The 19,236-nt window shown below is 45.6% G+C and overlaps 1 protein-coding gene across 5 annotated transcripts in view; it reads right to left on the reverse strand.

Annotated features, from left to right (window-relative positions):
• Positions 1-2,129: 2,129 nt before the first annotated feature.
• Positions 2,130-19,236, reverse strand: part of zbtb46 (zinc finger and BTB domain containing 46) — a 61,026-nt gene continuing 43,919 nt past the window's right edge. For 2 of the 5 annotated variants that reach the window (XM_076740193.1, XM_076740192.1), the window contains exons 4-7: positions 16,751-17,032; positions 11,800-12,131; positions 9,447-9,489; positions 6,557-9,325 (exon numbers count right to left, since the gene is read on the reverse strand). In XM_076740193.1, coding sequence (XP_076596308.1) covers positions 8,547-9,325; positions 9,447-9,489; positions 11,800-12,131; positions 16,751-17,032 — 1,436 coding nt within the window. In that variant the 3' untranslated portion in view covers positions 6,557-8,546. Of the gene's footprint in view, positions 5,294-5,383; positions 5,560-6,556; positions 9,326-9,446; positions 9,490-11,799; positions 12,132-16,750; positions 17,033-19,236 lie in introns of those variants that run through there. The other 3 variants (XM_076740197.1, XM_076740195.1, XM_076740194.1) reach the window with 2 other exon arrangements.

The raw sequence follows: 19,236 nt of genomic DNA on the forward strand, positions 1-19,236 counted from the left end.
GCAGCTCCACTCAATGCTCTGCTTCTTCTACTGTGGCTCTTATTGTTTGTCCAGGCTTTTACCCTCCCGTCTGTCAGATCTCTCCTTTGATGACCATTTTTTTTTCTCCTGTTATGTTTTTACTGAGCCTGACACTGGCTGGTGTGAAAACTGACGATTGCTTCTTCTTCTTTTTTTTTTCCCTCATTGATTGATTGATTGATTGATTGTCTGGTTGAATTTGAGGTTGTTTTGCATGTCTAGCATCGCTCTTTTTTTTCCCTGTTCCTTTTTTTTTTTTTTTTTTTGCTAGGAGATACAACACTGAAGGGTTTTATGTGTTAGATTTTCCCTTTCAGTAACTGATAACTCAAGGCTGATGCAGTTTGCTTTCCTCTAAATGTAAAACACAGCTAAAAACGTTTTGAAGGAAACGTGTCGTCAGCCTTGGGTCTTTACTGGAGGGCGAGATTTCTCCTGTGTGTGGGCTCGGCCTCTGGTCTTCATCAGCAGTCCCACGCACATGGAGGAAGCACTTTCTGAGGAGTGGTGCGCTCAAGGAGTATTTGTGTGAATGTCAAGCCTATGACTAGTGCTTGAAAAGATGGATGACCATGTATGATGCTGATAATGTGATCTATGTGATGTAATGTGATGGAAAGAAAATAAACCTGAATGGAAGAAGTCAGATCAGATTCTGTCTTTTTTTTAAATGTAGGTGAATAAGAATCTCTGTGGATAAACGGCTGCAGGAGGTGTTTATAATGACGACTCTTCCAAATAAGGAAATGTGACAACGTAAGATCAATAGACAAGATTCATTCCTTTGTGTCTACTTTCTTTGACTTGTCTATTCTGCCCCCTTGTGGACAGCAGGTGGTTATGACGAGCAGTCCCATCAAGCCTCAGATGGGCACAGGAAAAGAAAAGGCACGGCACGCATTGTTCACTTCTTTACAGCAGCAATTTCAAAATTTATTGAGACTGATTGGTTTTTGCAAATAATAGTCAAGCTAATTCTTCCACTAAACATGAAGTTAGAAAGAGGCTTGGACGGCCGGCGGGCCAGCCCCAACATCAAAACAGGAGGCTCATGGTTGGCTGTAAAAATGTTTTGTGATCAGTACTATCAACCGAAAAATATCTGCACAAGAGCACTTCAATCTGCCCGAAACAAAACAGGTGTAAAAACAGGACAGCTTTTTTTGATTATTTAACACATTTTGTTACAAACACAGGTTTATGATAATCATCAATATAAAGTCAGTATCATATTGAACAATATTCCCAATGAAAATAAACAAACCTCAAGCTTCAAGTGCGACCTTTTACAAATTAAAGACCCTCTGAAACTTGAGAGAAAATAAATAATATATAATAGTAATATAAATTCATATATATGAAGGTATACACACATCACTCTTAGTAGAAGAACAAAATCTAAAGTAAAAAGCGCCAATTTTGAAATATAGTATAATATAGATATACCCATATCTATGGCTTCATGATTTGCACATGTGAATCAAGCTATACAGGCTAAAATGAGGATTGCAATTTGTACACGTCTAAGAATACCCATATTCATCTGCAATAGAGCAAACAGTTCCAGTTTTGCATCGTGTGGAATGAGACAGTTGTGTGCAGATGCCGAAGACGTCGCTTTGGTATGACAAAATGAGCACAGGCATGCAGTTAAGACCACAGAATCAGGGCACAAAAGGTCATCAACACACGGTGGGAAGGAGAATCTAGTCGCCCATCATGATTTGTCTCTTTGAAGTTTTATCCTCAAAAACATTTTGCACCTCTAATCTGATCAGTCGCATGTTAGCAATCTCTATCCATTGACACAAACACGCATTCATCTTCTCGGAAACAAACGCTCTCACAAGCACACAGGTGAAATGTCATTGAGGCACATATTGAGGGGTTGATGGCAGACGTTTTCCTGAAGTACAACCCAGTATGAGGAAGAAGACATACAGTACAGGTCGTGAGAAGAGCGCAGGGCCGGGGAGTCACACATACATCCAGATGTCTCTCAGTGGTCACAACAGCACCACAGGACAGAGATTTGTCACCGATCATGGGCTCCTTCCACACCCACAACTGACATTCATAAAAATCCTAACCCCATTGTCTTTCTTCAATTCTTTTTTTTTTTTTGGAACCCAAAAAATTACAACTATTTGATAAATGGGTCGAACAAAAACACAATAAATAATGCTAATAAAATAAAGACAGTTTCCAGACATGAAGAAAGCGTCACAAATCGCATTGTACTGACAGTTCCTCAGCGGGGGTTAATGGGAAGTGCAGTCCATGGCACCTGTAGCAGAGAGGCCTGATGTGTGCAACCCGCACTGGCAACGAAATGTTTCCCAGAGTTACTGCTGCAGCGCTCACTTTCCCTTTATGTAAATGAACAAGAGCCGAGCCAGTAAAACACTGGCAGAGAAATACAGCATGTAGACGCAACACCACGAGCGTTTTGCCTGCATGCAGCATTTCTTTTTGATTGTGTGTCATGCGAGGCGTGAGACAGTAGAAACTAGGAAAAAAAAAGAAAAAGAAAAAGAAAAATCAGCTTGGTTTCAAGATGCGGTCTTCTAAATCTAGCCGGTCCTTTCACACAGCCCTTCATATTCACAATAATACCATAACATGTGCACTTTTTTCAAACTGTGACAGGTTCAAAAATAAAAACAACCCAACAACAAAACTGTTAACCACAACAATAAATCCAAAAGCACCTGCACACACAGACTGTGAAACAAAAGCACTTCATGTATACAAGGTACTAGATTGTTTTTGGTTCGATATTAATCAATTAGTGTACATTAGTGATGCAAAAGCGTGTGCTGAATATATGTTTCAATCAATATCTAACAGAGAAGTTTGACAGTGAAGTTGTTTTTCCCCTTGGTAAAAAAGCAAATACGACAGAAAAAGCGTAAACTGGCACAATAAAAGGTTGATAAAAGCCCCATGGCTTGCTGTCCACAACAAGGCAAAGTATAAAAGCTTTTTTCTTATACAAGATATAAAATATCAAAAAAAGAACACACAATAAAGCTTAGCATCCAGCACTTAATAATAATTAATAATAGTAACATCAACAACAGTAATCATAGTTCTGATAATCATAATAATAAGACAAGTCATCTGCCTCACTTGAATTGTCAATAACATGGAAATAATCTTAAGAAATCAATATAGACTTTTTTTTTTTTTAGACACCGGACACTCAAACATTCTTGCTTACAAACACCCATCCTGTTCTACCCAACACACACAGAGCGCGAGGAGGGAATGACTTCTCAAAAATCAGGAATCCACACACAGGTTTTTCAATAAATAGCTGTTAAACAAAACAAATTAATATTACACTCTACGAATATCAAAACTCAGAATTTTCAAGCACAATTTCGATCCTCTTCTTTTAACCTTACAAAGCCGGAGAAAACAGATCGCCGAAAGAAAGATAAACCATGTGGAAAGAGTCTGCATATTCTGGAACGAGAAACTGGAATTACATGACTGACCGAGACGGAAACAGAAAGAAGAAAAAGGAAATTTCAAAAAAAAAAAAAAAAACAGTTTTCAAACAAAGGCAGCTCCTCCTCAGGTGTGAGGTCCAGGTCGCATCATCACCACCTCCAGAGACAGCGAGAGAGACGGAAAGAGTTAATAGTGTAGGTCATGTGGATCCCTTGTGTGCTTGTGTTGATTTTCCAAACGGGGAAGCAGAGAGTGATGTCCACTTTGTGCACAAAGAGGGTCTGAACTCTTACACACACTGTAAAAGTCTCTTTCAATCTCTCTCCGTCTCACACACACACACACACTCTCCACCTTCCCCTTTCAAATCCCCCCCAAAAATCGTATGTACATTAGTCAGATCTCCAGTTTTTGTTGGAATGGATTGATAGAAACCGTGTGGTAAACTTAAGTGAAGAAAAGATTAAGGACCCCACTGAAAGGCGAAGGCTATATAAACAGCAATCTGCACAAAGATTCAGTGATTTCTATATCGTGATAACAGTCAAGAGGACATAAAGTATATCCTTAAAGGTAGGTGCGGTCACCGAGTTGTTTAGGTAAGTAAAGGTCAGATCAAAAATGTAAACCACGGGTTCAGGGCTTTGATAGGAGTCAGTTGTCATTAAAGTGCAAGTCTGTGGCAGTAGGACTCTGCATCAACAGTGTGCCATCGGGCTGCCCGGTCCTCTGACACACGTAGCTTTGCAATAGATTTAGCCTCTCCCTTCACTTGTAGAGAGACACTTTCCCCAAGAAACAGTACGACCAAGGTGGGACCAAGACATCCCCCCCCACCCCATCCCACCCACCCCCAATCCTGGCTATTTCCCTACACTGTCAGTGATTGTGATGGCAAACACACAAAGTTGCAGCCCAGCATTGGCCGTGTCCTTGGCAGCGTCCTCGTTGATTCCTGTTGTGACAGAGTAGAAAACTACTGGACTCTGGCCTGAACCCTCGAGAAAAAGAAACACAAAAACACTGCATCAGAAGTAAAGGAGGTAAGCAGAAAAAGCCTCGCACTCGAGCCACCTCTTGACCGCTCTTCTACTGTGGCAGTCAAGGTTGAGAATAGCCTAAGTGTGTGTGTGTGTGTGTGTGTGTGTGTGTGTGTGTGTGTGTGTGTGTGAGTGTGTGTGTGTGCATTTGAGTGTGTTGACTCATAATGGTTTATGATCATTGTCGCGCGTCACCCTACAGCATTTCCATTCAAAGGAAGGCCTGCCCGCGGTGGGACGGATGGGTAAAGAGAGCAGAGGATTCTGCCAGAGAGATCGCAAGAGATCTTCAGAGATTGGTCGACGAGCCACTGACAGGAGCCTGACAGATTCTAGGAGATCCAGGCGAAGTCCCTCTCGCTCCCGTTCTGCTGCTCCCCCTCCTGTGCCGAGGAGTCGCTCTCCTCCTTCTCATTGTCCAGCGCTCCGTGTGCCTCAGCGGTCATCCCTGAGTCCTTCCACTTCCCCCCTTCCTCCTCGCCTTCTCCCATCATCTCCCCGTCCCCTTCGACCATCATCTCCTCCTCCCCCTCTCCATCACCGTCGCACTCCGCCTGGTCATCATGGAATCGGTCGCCGGGATACAGTTCCTCTTCCGGAGAGATGTCCCCTCCCACCTCCCCGTTGTGGTCCAGCAGCGCGGCCATGCCCCGGCCCGAGCAGTCGGCGCAGACGCCGTGACGTCGCGAGCCGTGTTTGATTCCGACGCTGGCTGCCGACATGAAGACTCGGCTGCACACTTTGCACACGTACTTCTTGTCTTTGCTGTGGACCTGTGGGACGGAAAACCAAAATGTCAATTCACCTGTTGGTTTAAGGTGTGATTCACTGCCCCCTGCTGGTGCTCACGCAGCTGCACTCACCAGCGTGTGTCTCTTCATGTGCTCCCTTCTGGTGAACTTCTTGCCACAGATTTCACAGGGGTAGGGCCTCTCACCGGTGTGGGAGCGCATGTGCCTCTTTAGGATGCACTGATGCATAGCAGAGAAACTGCAGTAGGGGCACTTGAACTTTTTACGGATCACCGTGAAGTCATTCACTGCGGAGGCAGAAGGAGGGAGGGAGAGAGGGATGGTGGAGAGGAAAAAAGAAGGGGGGGGGGGGGGGGATTAGTGTTGAATGAAGCTCGTTTAAATAAACCGAGACGTCACTTTTCAGTTATTACATTTAATTAGCGGCATGGTCTGGAAATGTACCATCAATTCCCATGGCCACCCCAATCCCAGTCAAAGCTACAGTTGCCCTGGCAACAGCTCTTCCTCCATACTAAAGCAATAAAGGCAAAGAGCTACTATAAACACGACACGACAGTCAGGCTGCCTTACAGTAGCTGCTCTAGAAGGTCTCCGCTATGGACAGCAAAAACACAGACAGAAAGACAAACACAGACGATGACAAGGAGGCTGAAGGTTGGGAAATAAAATCACACACACGGGAGGAGGCTTGGGCAAAAAATAAACAAATAAATAAATAAATACAAACAAAAAAAACAACAACTAATGTTAATACCATGTCCCAATCTTGTGTAGAGGTCTGGTAAGCCAATTATCTCAAGGTCTAGACTTAAATGGTAAATAAGCCAGGTGAAGGGCATCCAAGTAAACAGATTGTGTGTGTGTGTGTGTGCTTGTGCGTGATGCGTGTATGTGTGTGTGTGAGAGAAACTCTACAGTCAAGGCATACAGTGTACGACCCTGAGAGATCAGGACTGGATTTATGAGCAGACAAGCACAGCACACACTACTGTACACATCTAGTGTTCATAAAGGAGGGAGGGTCACACACACGGTTCAGGGTTATAAGCTTTAAGTGATACAATATAATTACCTCCATCTGCAAATCGACTTCTGCTCTGATTAAACACTCGACAGCACAAAAACATGCAAGTACACATCAACTGCACAACACATTCGAGCACGTTATTCACATTTCTTTCAGAGCGGCGACTTAAAATGCAGAGACAGAACGAAGGGATTTTGCGATCGTGTGAATACGCACCTGACACGCAGATTAAAAGGAGAAGAACTACAGAGAAGTTTTCACATTTTCCATCACAGTTTAATTACAGCGTAAAAACTACAAGCAGAACGTCATTCTGTTTAGAAAAGTACAGATCTGTGTACAGTACATGGGTTTCTGTTCAGTGAGAAAATTCATAACGGAGAACGAAAGATCTTTTTAACATTTACTACAACACATATTCGAAAAAGTCAAAGATGCCACACAGCAGCTGCACAGCATTTCTCCTCAATGGTTGGCTCTGCAGAGTTCCTGATTAGTTCCTGACTTCTCTGAGCCTGCCAGTCTGTTTCAGCTGCTGGCTAGGACAGAGTGTGCTACCTGAGAAATGAGGATTTTGCATTAGAAGGGATTTGGCATTTGGGAGTTCCCTGTACATATATATAAATATATATATACACATATATAACAGCAAGGGGACATATTCCCAGTAGACACCAGTTCTGCTTTTATTGAGCACATAGAAATTACAGTTCTATGTGTTGTGAGCCACTGTGGAATATTAGAGGGAAACACAGGTGGATGTCTTCCCTTTGGGTATAGTATTCACAGTATGGGTGTACACAATAAACCTTTATAACTGGGCTGTATCAAGAATCATCTTGGTTTATAGTTGCAGGGTTTGAAAATTTGGCAGAAATTGGTGTGAATTTACATTAGCAATGATTTCGAAGCCAGTGTTCGTTCCAATCTCCTGCGGCTCTGCTCCGGCTCCACGCCACCCTCCACCACTCTCCTTTATTCCTCTCCTGTATTTTCCCACTTGTCTCCCTTGATCCCCCATTTTCTACCTTGTGCTCACAACCACACCATTATCCGTCTGCAGCAGTGACATCACTACGCTCATCTGGTTTAAAGGGCATCTGCCCCTCTGTCCCCGCTTCCTCTTCACGCGAGGGGTCAGGGGTTAAGGAGGGCCGGAGCCGTGAAGGACCAATTACTGTCCAGCTCCAGCCACACTCATCCTCTAGAAGACTTACAGATCTGGGACAGAGGAGATGGACAGAGAGAGAGAGAGAGAGAAAAATGACACCACCCAACCCCCATCTGAGCTGTAACTGGTCTATTGTTTTAGCTGGCTTTGTCTCGTTCGGCACATCCCCTCCATCTGCACTGATCTGACAGCACTGACTGAAGGTAATCATGTCAGACACATGACTGAGGACAAGCTTCTACGTGTCCAGTGGAGGTGGATCTGCGATTTAATTACTTTCTTTATCTTGTATCTTTGAGTTGCGGTTGAAAGAAGAGCAACCACAACGCTTTGATACATATTCCATCAAGTTTTGTGCTAATTTTTCATATCTGTTGAGGTGCACCACCACTGGCAACAGAAATAACCTGATTTGGGTGTCAAATCTGCTCTCATGCTGCAATTCTACAAAGCTCCTGCAGGTGGTGTGGTTGTGTGTGCTGTGGGCCACAGTGAAGCCTGGGAGACACAAACTGTGTCTGAGTGTCTTTGTGCCCATAATGCAGGGGTGGACACAAAGATAAAGATCTCTCTGCCTAAAAAGGAGAGAAGAGTTTAGTCAGACTGGTGACTGGCGACAGAAAACCAGACAAGTGGTTTAGGTCTGGGAGGCGTAAAGCCGCACCCCTGTCTCTCCACCCGGCACCACAACGGAAAGCAGTTCACCTGCTCATGGGTCCGATCAGTGCACAAACAAACTATTTACAAACCTAAAGACCATTTAAAAAAGTGGACTGCTTTGCATAGCACTTTTACATTGACGTGTAAGCTGTCAATTCATATTAGATCACCTGTTAAAAAATTATAGAATAACATCAAATTTAACAAGTTGTAAAAAAAAGAAAAGAAAAGAGAAGTGTCTCTAGGTATTTATAATGTCAACAGACATTTGATTTTAAAAGGAGCGCTTCCCTTCTCAGTGCAATGACACCACGGAGCATTTTTTGGCATGTACGTACAACACATGTGAGGATATGCTGCTAATTAATGGGTATGAGTGTGTGTACATAAGCCTGAAGCCTCCAGTTCCAGTCTCAATTTTCCACATTGATACTGAGATTATGATTCTCGACTTTCATCTCTTGAGAAAGCCGCCACAGTGAATCTATAACCCCACCCTGAGACATTTCCATCCCAGCGCCGCCTCCCAGTACAGCTCCTGGCATTGACCCCATCTGGCAGCAGACTTTGACATGTGTCGCCAGGTTTTTCTGGGTGCTAAAAGCCTTGGCACAGGCAGGGCAGGTGTACCCTCTCTCTTTGGAGTGCACAGAGGACAGGTGCCTGTGCAGGTCTGTGCGGTCTCTGAAGTGTTTCAGACAGTACACACACTGCATTAACTTCTTCTTGAAGTGGATGGTCTTTTCGTGTCGGTCTGCGTTGGATTTGAGGGTGAAGCTGGCGGGGCACTGGGAGCAGAGGTAGCGTGCCGGCGCTGGCTCGGCCACTGCAGGGCGGTAGAGAGACTGGTGGAAGTGGAGAGGCTGGGACTGGGGCTGGGTAGGTTGCTGGTGCGGACCCTGCATGCTTGGCCAGTCCAGGGACAAGGCCATCAGAGACAGGGTGTGGCGGTACTCGTGTTCCCTGAGATGCTCCAGGCTGCTGAACAGCCGTTTGCACAGGGAGCAGGCGAACCCCTGTGAGGGCCAGGCACTGGGCTCTGGCAGGAATCTTTTCACTGACCCAACCTCTTCTCCCAGTACCCTCAGCCCTTTAGTCCCTCTGCCAGCCACGGACCCTGACGCAGGCACAGTCAAGCCACCAGCACAGCCCTCCTCGCCCATCTGATCCCTCTCGACAGGAGACTGGTCACCTTCCAAGGCCGAGATAGCGAGAAGGAGAGCGAGAGTGAAAGTGAGAGAAATAGATAAGGCACAAAAGGTACTCTCTTTTAAGTTATCTGCACGTGAGAGCTTTTAAAGCCTCAACCATACCTGTGCTGTATTCCTTCATGTCTTCTTTGTCTTTTACACCCTCCTGTAAGCACAAAACATCCCGTTATGGCACACACACACGTTTATACGGTCTGTATGGAATGTTGTCTGGGCATGCAGGAGGCAGGCAGGTGAGACAAGCTGTGAAGACAACCTTTTTTTCACACGTATGAGAAACACAGAGGAACAAAGGCATGAAAGCAGGAAAGTAAAAAAAAAAAAAAAAAAAAGAGAGAAGAGAAACAACAGATCAGGATGATTTGAAAACATGGATAAATTGTTAAAGATTAGCAAGCAAACACAGAAAACAGAAAAGAAAACGTCTTGTAAATAGCTGACAGTTTCCGGATGCTACAGCTGCCCTATGAGACACAGAATGAGCAGTTAGGTTGATCTACAGTCTTCATAATGTCACCCGCCTGATACTACATACATACACTAAACCATCCCTCGGATGTTAGCGTGGTGCACCCGTACTCTCTCTTTTCTCTCATCTACATCCCATGTAAACTACACCTGGTATTAACGTGTGTCTTGGGTGATCATATGTGGACAGGTGTGAATGCACCCAATGATGCAGCGGGGACACGTCGAGATCCGATCACTCAGACCACATTCGGAGGAGGTCTGGGCCACATGTGTCCTGAGCCATATTGAAGGGCCACCTACTCAACTGACCTCCTCTGCGTGAGTACACATGAAACGGGCTGTCTGACTAAGCAGCAGATGTTTGTCTGTCTGTTTCGACTGATTTCGCAAATGAACTAGTAACTGAAATATTCCAAGACTCCTTTTAAAAATCACACAATTTTCAGATTTGTTGAGTGAGGACAAACATGATAAACTTTGCGAAACGGCTACAGTAAATTCTTAATCATTCGTGCCTGCTTGTAAGGCATTAAGTTACTATTTATACAAAATTTATGAAAGAAGACAACGTTTTATTGACTGAAGCACTCCATTAAAAAATGGTGCAGTTTTGTAAATTGTTAAGTTAGGAGCAACTTTAGAATCTTTGTGAAATGCTGTCTATGACAAATTCTTAACTATTTTTGCCTTCTTGTAAATTCTACTGCTGTTCTAAATGAAGTTAGTTCTTTCTTTGTGTAAAAAGAAAAAAAAACATTGCATCTGTTTGTTGCAGTATGATAATTACTAAAGTTGGGCTGCTGCGCTGATGAAAACAACAACACATTTGGATTTTGCAAAAGGAAATGATGTACGTGTACTTGCATTTAACTCAAGACGCATGTGGAGACGCATCGTAATGCCAGGTGTGAACCGACGTACTTAGAGCTGTCCACTTCTGATCAGATCACCCAACACGCATGTTAATACCAGGTGTAAACAGCCTCATGCTCCTGCCATTCCTTCACCCCCACCCATTTCTTCGGCCCTTACAGTCTACCTTCTCCTCCTCCTCCTCCTCCTCCTCCTCCTCCTCCTTCTCTCTAAGAACAGAACACCATGCACTGGGCAAACAGATGGCTTGTCCGCAGAGATAGGGAGGCTTGTTGGGAGGCAGGTCCACTAAAATCAAATGCTGCTCCTAAATGCTCACCAGAATACACACACGGACTGGCACAAAACTCACATCCACACATGCTCATACTGCCATGCTCACACACACGCCCACACTCACACACATACACACACACACACACACACCGAACAGAACAAACAATTTCCTGGGCTGTGAGAGCAAACCTCTCATTGTCTACTTGTATTGATTCTACTCAGTCTCATCTCACTACCTTGCCCGTTATCTGCCATCTCTAAGCACACGCTGCCATTGTGACTAGATGTGTCATCTCTAATGTAACCATTATAAACTACATTACCGCTAATGCTGAGCAAAGACTCTTGACATGATGGCGAAATCGGGTCTAGCTATATTAAAAAAGATTATATGAAAAGGGAGACAAGAGTGAGGAACTGGAAATCTGAAAGGAAGAGAAGGCAAAGAGAGCATACAGAAAAGAAAAACAAACAAAAGAAACAGCATTTCTTCTCCGGTGTGGGAGGAAATATGCCAGATTCCACACAGAGAATGAGATACAGAGAGGGGTTGAGAGATGTGCTTGTGTGTAAAAAAGACTTTCCAATGATGAAAAATAACCCCATTAACCTCCACTTCTCCTCATAAAAACCCACAGCCCCACCCTCCCACCGCGACACTGGCCACTTTCTATTCTCCATCACCTCAACCCCCTCAGTGTGTTTGCAGGAGCAGGGTGAAGCTGCCCCCTGGATGCTTATCTCCACTCACTCTTACAAACTTTTATCTGACTGGAGGAGCGCTACCCAGAGAACAGCCTCTGCCCTGGAGATGAGCCAGGCTCTGTGTGCTTACCTCAGGCAGGGTGGAGGGCTCCGGGCCCTCAGGGGCCTCTTCCACTTCCATGTCCAACCCTTCTGAGCGCAGTGGGGCTGCCCCAGCCCGCAGACCGGGGGACTCCAGGGGCCGAGGCTCAGAGGGGTGCAGTGGCGTGGGTGGAGTGGGTGGGCAGTATGCTGATGTTGATGAGGGCGGTAGTGGTGGTGATGGTGGAAGATGAGGAGGAAGAAGAGGAAGAAGAGGAGGAGGAAGAGGAGGAGGAGAGGAGCCAGCCCCCTGTTTGTTATGAATAGTGGCCCCCGTGGCCCCTGGCCGGAGCGTGCTGCAGCAGTTGTTGGAGCGGAGCCCTGAGGAGCACAGGAAACGAGTCTCACCCACCCACTCACGTACAACTGCAACTCTGCTAGCAGCTGGCCACCAGAACACAACGGGAGAGAGTGGGCAGGGGGGCACACAGAGGCTGCCAGTGCTACACTATCAAACACTATGGAGAGGGGGAGGAAGAAAAACTCTGAAGTTTCACTTTCCACCAGCCGAGGGGAAAGGGTTAGGGCTTCTCTTCTCTCTTTCTCTCTCTTTTTCTTTCGCTCCTCTGCTCTCCTTCTCCTTCCACCCACATGCGTGCGCAGAGGATGGCAGCGTGTGTGTGTTTTGTGCGAGAGTGTGCATGTGCTGTGTGAGTGAGTAAAATGCATATATGGAGAGGGCTTGAAGATCCTCTGTAGCGTGGAGGGAGATTGTTTTGGAGAGGAGCCATCTTGCAGCTCAAGTGAAGACTTTTTGTACACGCAGGGTAAAGGACGACTCCATCGACCATGTAAGATGTTTACCAGCAACAAGTTAAGGCAAATTTCTTACCGAGCTTTTCACTCTCCATAACTATTCATACACAAGCTTTTTTTCCTGCTATATTAATATCACTATTTTTTGATACTTAAGAGTGCATCTCTGCTCTCACAGAGCATATGAATCAACGTTTAAAGTGCAGGTTGCTCTGCAGAGTGTGTGCATACGGGTATGTGTGAGCGTAGGCAGCGTTTTGGGGAATGTCTCCGGAGCTATGCAGTGGGTTAGCCATTCATTGCCCTCCTCTGCACAATGGACAGAATCACACAACCATGAGGCTCGACCGTGGATGGATTCCTGGAATGTTAAACTACCGCGCCCGACACTCCCCACTCCCACTTACTGAGAACACACACAAATGCTTCACTCCCAATCCCCCCCCACCCCCCCCCCCAGCCACACACCCCCGGCAGTGACGGGAGGAACAACATCGAGAGGGGAAATGGAGACAGAGAGTAACGGGATGAGCTGCAGGTGAGAGGGAGCAGCTCATTAACAAATGGTGCTCCGGACACATCTTTGGCAAGAACTATGGTGGAATAACTACGTCGACGGGCTGAAACAGCCTCGTTTCAAGCCTCTTGACGAAGTTCAACATGCGACTGTAATTTTTGCAATCTTGTCTCACTGAGTTTAATATTGCAGTTGTGTCTGGCAGGCTGTAAAGAATACAAATAACAGCAGGCTGACTCACTGCAAAGCGACAAGAGTAAATGAAATAGAAAGAAGGAATATACATGAAGGTAGAGTAACTGAATTACTTAAATGCAGAATCGCCATAGAAGAAGTAAAGCGCAACCTGCTCACTCTCCTCCACCTGCCACCAAAGTGGGGTCAAGACCTGTTAGGTATTATTGCTGTAAGGTGATTGAGCAGCTGCCAACAACTAATCAACTAAAACTTGGTAAGTCTGTTAGGAAGACAGAGCCAGATAGGATTGGAGTTCTTCATGACTCCGTGGCGAAAACGCTCTGTTAACAATAACCCATGGACAGTTTTAATTTCCTTTTATTGCTTTGAAAAATATGATGGATGGTAGTAAGAGATGTTTGGAAAATGTCCTAAAAGTTTATATGTTAAGTGGATTAGGTGACCTTTAATGGAAAATCCCCATGCCAGACTGAAGGTTATTACCATCTCCAGTATCGATAACCCCCCTTACTGCTCTTCCCTTCCTCTTGCATTTAAAAAGGGAGACAGAGGGTATGACGCTGCCATATGGGATCCGCATTTTAAATCTCGAAAGTCTCTTGTGCCAGATTGACGAAATGTGTGTCACAATCATAAACAAAAATCATCAAACCTCCGGAGAGTAGCTACAGTACAGGGTGAGTCAATTTTCAAAAGTACATGTGAAGTGATGAGAGCAGGCAGTGGAGAGAAAAGTTCAATAATGTCAGTATGATCCCTGTAGTTAATTGGATGTTCTTTACAGCCGGTACGCGGTGGCAGTGTGGACAGGTGCGCAGGGATGGTCCGGCAAAATCCATTGTCTGGCATTGATTGTCTGACGCACAAAGGGGTAGCGGGGCCAAATCCCAATGATCTTAATTGGATTCAGGAGGCTGATTGACATACAGACTGGTCCCACTGTATTTTGGCATTCCACATGCTAGGAGGATGTAGTCCGTGACCCATGCAAAGGATAGCAAGGAGAGAGAGCTGCGCATTTGAATGGCAAGCCCTGTCAACAGGGTGGGGGTCAGTTTGAATTGCTGAATGTGAAGAGAGAGCGGTATTCATTGGTTAAACTGTAACATTGATTCTCAGTTTGGGCTGATTTTGGATGTATGAATCTTTAGGGGAAACATGTTTTATTAAACAGTCAATTATACAGAAAAGAGAGAAGGAGAGAAAGGGGGAGAGGGAGGGGGAGACAGACGCTCGAAGTCAAGGCCTTTTGCTGATACTCTGTGGTCTCTCTTGAATTGGGCCAGGTGACCTTGCTCTACCTCCTCTCTGCTTAGATCAATACTTTCCCAGGATTTTAAACCAGCATACTTTGATGCTCCACAGCTAAAGTAAAAGAGGGGGAAAGAGACAGCAGCGAGACAAATAAGGAGGAGCTGCAGGAGCCGGCCAGAAGGGGAGGGAGAGTGTGAGGGATGAGTGTTAAGGAGGGGTGAAGGAGAAATAGATGGAGGGAAGGAGGGAGGGATGGATGGCGTGAGGGGGAGTACAGGAGGGAAAAAGGACAGGAAGGATGTTAAGCAGGGGTGAAGGAGAAGCAGGGAGGAGAACAGGGGGAGGGGGAATAGGGCTGAATGGAGAGAGGGAGGGAGCAGCGATCTGTCAAAGCGTGCAGACTTATCCTCCGCCCAGTAATCTGAGGTACAGTGTTTGTTTATTTTCTGTCCTCATTTAGACACAGGGACAGACCCGGGGAGGGAGGGGAGGTTGTTGGCCATCTCGACAAGCCCATTTCCCTCACCCCTATTGTGTAGGGAATTCAAAATAGGGTTTGGCTAACCAAAAACCTCCTTGAGGTTTCTTCGGTGACAACTGAAATATAGCTATAAGACTCATTCAACATGTGTTTTTTTTCTATGCTGGGAGCAAATGATTAACACTCAGTGAATTCTCTAAATTTCCTATTCATGTAGTCAAGGTTGGGTGTATCTGTAAAGTGTGAGTGTGTATCAAAAAGCCTCTTCTTCTCTTTTCTGGAGCTTGTGAGGCTGTCTATCTGTGCTGTGACAGCATCTGAATCTCCTCTTTAAGCCAACAGAAACATCTCAATCCCACACACTTAACACTTGCACAAAAGGGGTGATGTGATGTGACGTGCGTTTGCGAGCGCGAATGTGCAACTGCGAACGTGTGTTTTGGTCTATTCAGTCTCGGCCCGGTCTTTTATTTTGTAGGTGAGTGGGGCTCAACTCAAAAGGCACGTCTACACTCGGAGTTGTACCCTTCCTTTGCCTTTCTTCCGCTCACAAAGACAGGCAGAACCAGGGACAAAAGATCCAATTACTAGCCAGTAAAAGCAAAGAAACACAAACACACAAGTTGCACACACACACACACACACACACAAAAATGTGCCCACGCGGACACGGACTCAAGCAAATATACGCTCACGCTGGCACACACACAGAGACACACACATCTAGACACGCTGACAGTTTAACACCCTCACTGAAGGCACAAAAACTGACTGAACGCAGAAAAAAATCTCTTGGTAACGTGGGCAAATTAAGCACAAATAAGGAAGTTTAATATTGATATGATTAGAAGATGGTTTATTCGAAAGGATGTAAGAGGCGTAAATGGAAGTTTAGCTGATATAAGAGTTATTTTACTACTTACGCGGAACGGGGGACGGTTGTTGAAGGTTTAACGCACATAAGCATAAAACTATTGACATATACAGGTTGCACACTCATGCATAATCACAAAAACCTGAAATCCGATGGTAAACACTTGAAGCTTACCTTTCTATGGTTTGTTGCATTTTATCTCAAGTGACCTCTCATTTCTCTTGAAACGTTTAACTGGCTTTCTTCAGGGACACAATTTTAAAAATACTACTCATTTTGAAACTGCTTTTAAAAGGATGCAGAGGTGTGCGCCGTCGTGGAGTAGAGCAAATTGCTTCATCATTTGCTGCTGAAATACAGTAAATAATATGTGAACAGTTGCTGCAGTTCTGTTGTGTTATTTTGCTGCTGTGAAATACAGCCGCAGACCCACTGATACGCACAAAGAAACTGTCACATAAAACCAAACAAATTTTCTCACGACAGCGCGAGCGATCCCAGCAAAATGTTCTCTCACTGAGTCACCGCTGACTAGTCATTGCTGGCAGTGCCACACAAACCCTTTACACACTCAAGTGGCACCGCAGACACACACACTCATGCATGCATTCAGAGTTATCCAAATACAGTGGCTGATGAGGGAAAATACTCTGCAGAGGAAGGGGATACTCATGTCAAATGCGGTCAAGCCTGTATGTTTTATGTCTCGCAGGTTACCGCATGAGCAGGTACTCAAAAATAGTGGAGTCCATGCAGTTTGTGTGTATACCTGAGTTGTAAGTTATAATGAGGCATGTGGCCGGCTGGGTGTGTGCGTGTAACGATCAGTGTGAGTACAGTGTTAGTAAATAGTCACTTACAAGACAGGGAGTGTCCTCCTTTGGGCAGGTACTCGTACAGCAAGGGGTTATCATCTCCCATCATCTCAGCCCGCAGCGACAGCAGGCTGTTCTTACTCATCAGCGCCGCCTTCAGATTGGCTACAGATGAGATCGTTCCGCCCACCGCTCCTCCCCCAGCCTCCTCCGATTCGCTGGGACCCAGGTAGCTGGGCTCTGTGGTGAGAGCCTCTTCCTGTTTGAGGAAGAAGTCGAGGCGTTCCCCTCGGCTGTCTGAGCTGTTGGGTTCGGTCACGTCTGCCCCTGAATGGAGATGAAGTAACAGAGGATGGGTTAGGCCCCTCCGTCCCTCTGCAGCCATAACTGACTAGCATTAAAATGTTTTTTTTTTCTTTAAATACAACACCAACTAAAGCAGGGAAATTCAAGTAGGTGGTCAGGGACAATGCCTCAGAACATTCCACACAGCACTGTCTTAACTTAATTTGAGGGATTACATGCTTCTCTCTAGGCTGAAAATCCTGCCACTCTTGGATTTGTGAAACCCTCTCAAAGGAGATAAAAAAGGGGGGATGGTGGTCAAACTAAAAATCCCTAACATTGAACAGTTGTTGTTTTGTCAATTTAAAGATTTCACCCGACAGTGATAGCAGCTCGAGTGAAAACACAAAAAAAACACACTGTATTAAAACAATTCTTCCTCTCAGCCGAGTCATCGCTTACACCCAGTGTTTTCGGTTGCAACTACCAACACGTCACCGCTCTGAATCATCTCTCTCTCTCCTCAACTCCCTAGCACACCTCATCATCACCAGTCAACAAAAATACAGGGAGATCATAAGGAGACAGTAAGAGAGAGAACGGCAGAAAGGCAGACGCGGTGTGTGTGTGTGAGTGTGTGTGTGTGTGTGTGTGTGTGTATGTGTGCATGTGTGTGCGTTATGTCTGCATGAGTGTGTTTAGCCATCAGTGTCGTTGAAAGCAGAGTGTGTAGAGAAACTGTCAGCAGCAGACATGTCGCTGGAGGTTCCACTGTAGATCTACAAGACTGTCAGACCACATTGCTGACGACAGCTCCGCTCAACGCAGACACACGCATGCAAACACACACCCATGCAAATACGGACACAAAAACACACTTTCATTGCCTCCTAATTGACATTTAACTGATGACAGGTTGCTTTCTCCAACAAAGACTTAGACACAAATACACACCACGCACATCACCAGGCTTAGAGACTTTGAAAGAGTAGCTTGTCTACACCTAAAACAAACACAAGCTCACTTCTGCTAATGCAGACTTGTGAGGTGCCTTAAGGGGGGGCGGGGGGGGGCTTGTGTGTGCATAATTTCGTGTGATTGTTCTGGACAGAAACCTTCTGACATCCTGATATATAAGCCTACCGTTCCACAAAGCCCATGCAGTGACAGCTGAAATCACACTTAAAGCTAATGGGGAATAAACAAAGTGAAGACAAGAAACAGGGGTGATGCGGGGGCACGGAGAACACAAACGGGTGGAGGAGAGAGAAAGAGTGGAAAAATACAATGGAGGCAAGAGAACAAAACAGCCCTGTTGTCCATTTTAACTACAGTCAGGTAGTGCTAAGTGTTTCCTGTGCAGCCCAGTGCTCATCTGCTGCAGGGGGAGTCAAGGTGACAGAGACAGTAGTTTGCCTCCATGTCTGGAATACCGATGGGCATGCAGCCTCTTCACAGCCTACTGGGTCAATGTTGACCACTCTGTCTCTCACACACACACACACACACATACAATGTCAGTCATTTTTCATGCTCAGTATAGATAAATGATCACAGATCAGATGGATGGATACACGCTCTGTATGCACGGTTGCACATACACGCATAGATCTGAAAGGTGTAGAGATGCGAGTAAGATATTAAGGATGGTGTGGGGGGGGGGATGAGGCACGACAGATAAGAGTGACATACATACGAAGTAATCAGCAGCCATCAAACTACTTGCAGACGCAGAGGAAGATATAAAAAGAGGAGATAAAGTAGGAGGAATGAAGAAAGAAGAGAGGAGGCATGGATAGAAAGAGAGAGAAAGAAAAAAAAAGAAGGCAGGGGAGTGTAGAAGCGGGGGTGTAGAGCTGTGGAGGAAGATACACACAAAACACACACGCATGCATCCACGCACACCCCGGCCCCTCCCGCGCGCACACACACAAACACACACAAAGTTAATTAAGGAGGGGGTGTAGGGGTTGGCGCAAGGGGCATGAGGTGCAGGAATTCATTAGAGCTCTGCCCCCTCCTTCAGTGGGCAGCCCAGCAGCCACAGGAGTCAATCAATAACATAGATCTGCTGTGGGCCAACAACAAACACGCACACATGCACGAAGACACACACACACATGTACACGTATATGGAGAAAGGAGGGGCAGACAAATGGAAGACGAGGAAGCGAAGGGGAGAGAGAGAAAAGAGGGTCACCTCTGACCCCCATCTCCCTCCACTCATCTGTCCATTGGACGAGTGA

This window comes from Chaetodon auriga, chromosome 10 (assembly GCF_051107435.1).
Source record: "Chaetodon auriga isolate fChaAug3 chromosome 10, fChaAug3.hap1, whole genome shotgun sequence".
Lineage (NCBI taxonomy): Eukaryota > Metazoa > Chordata > Actinopteri > Chaetodontiformes > Chaetodontidae > Chaetodon > Chaetodon auriga.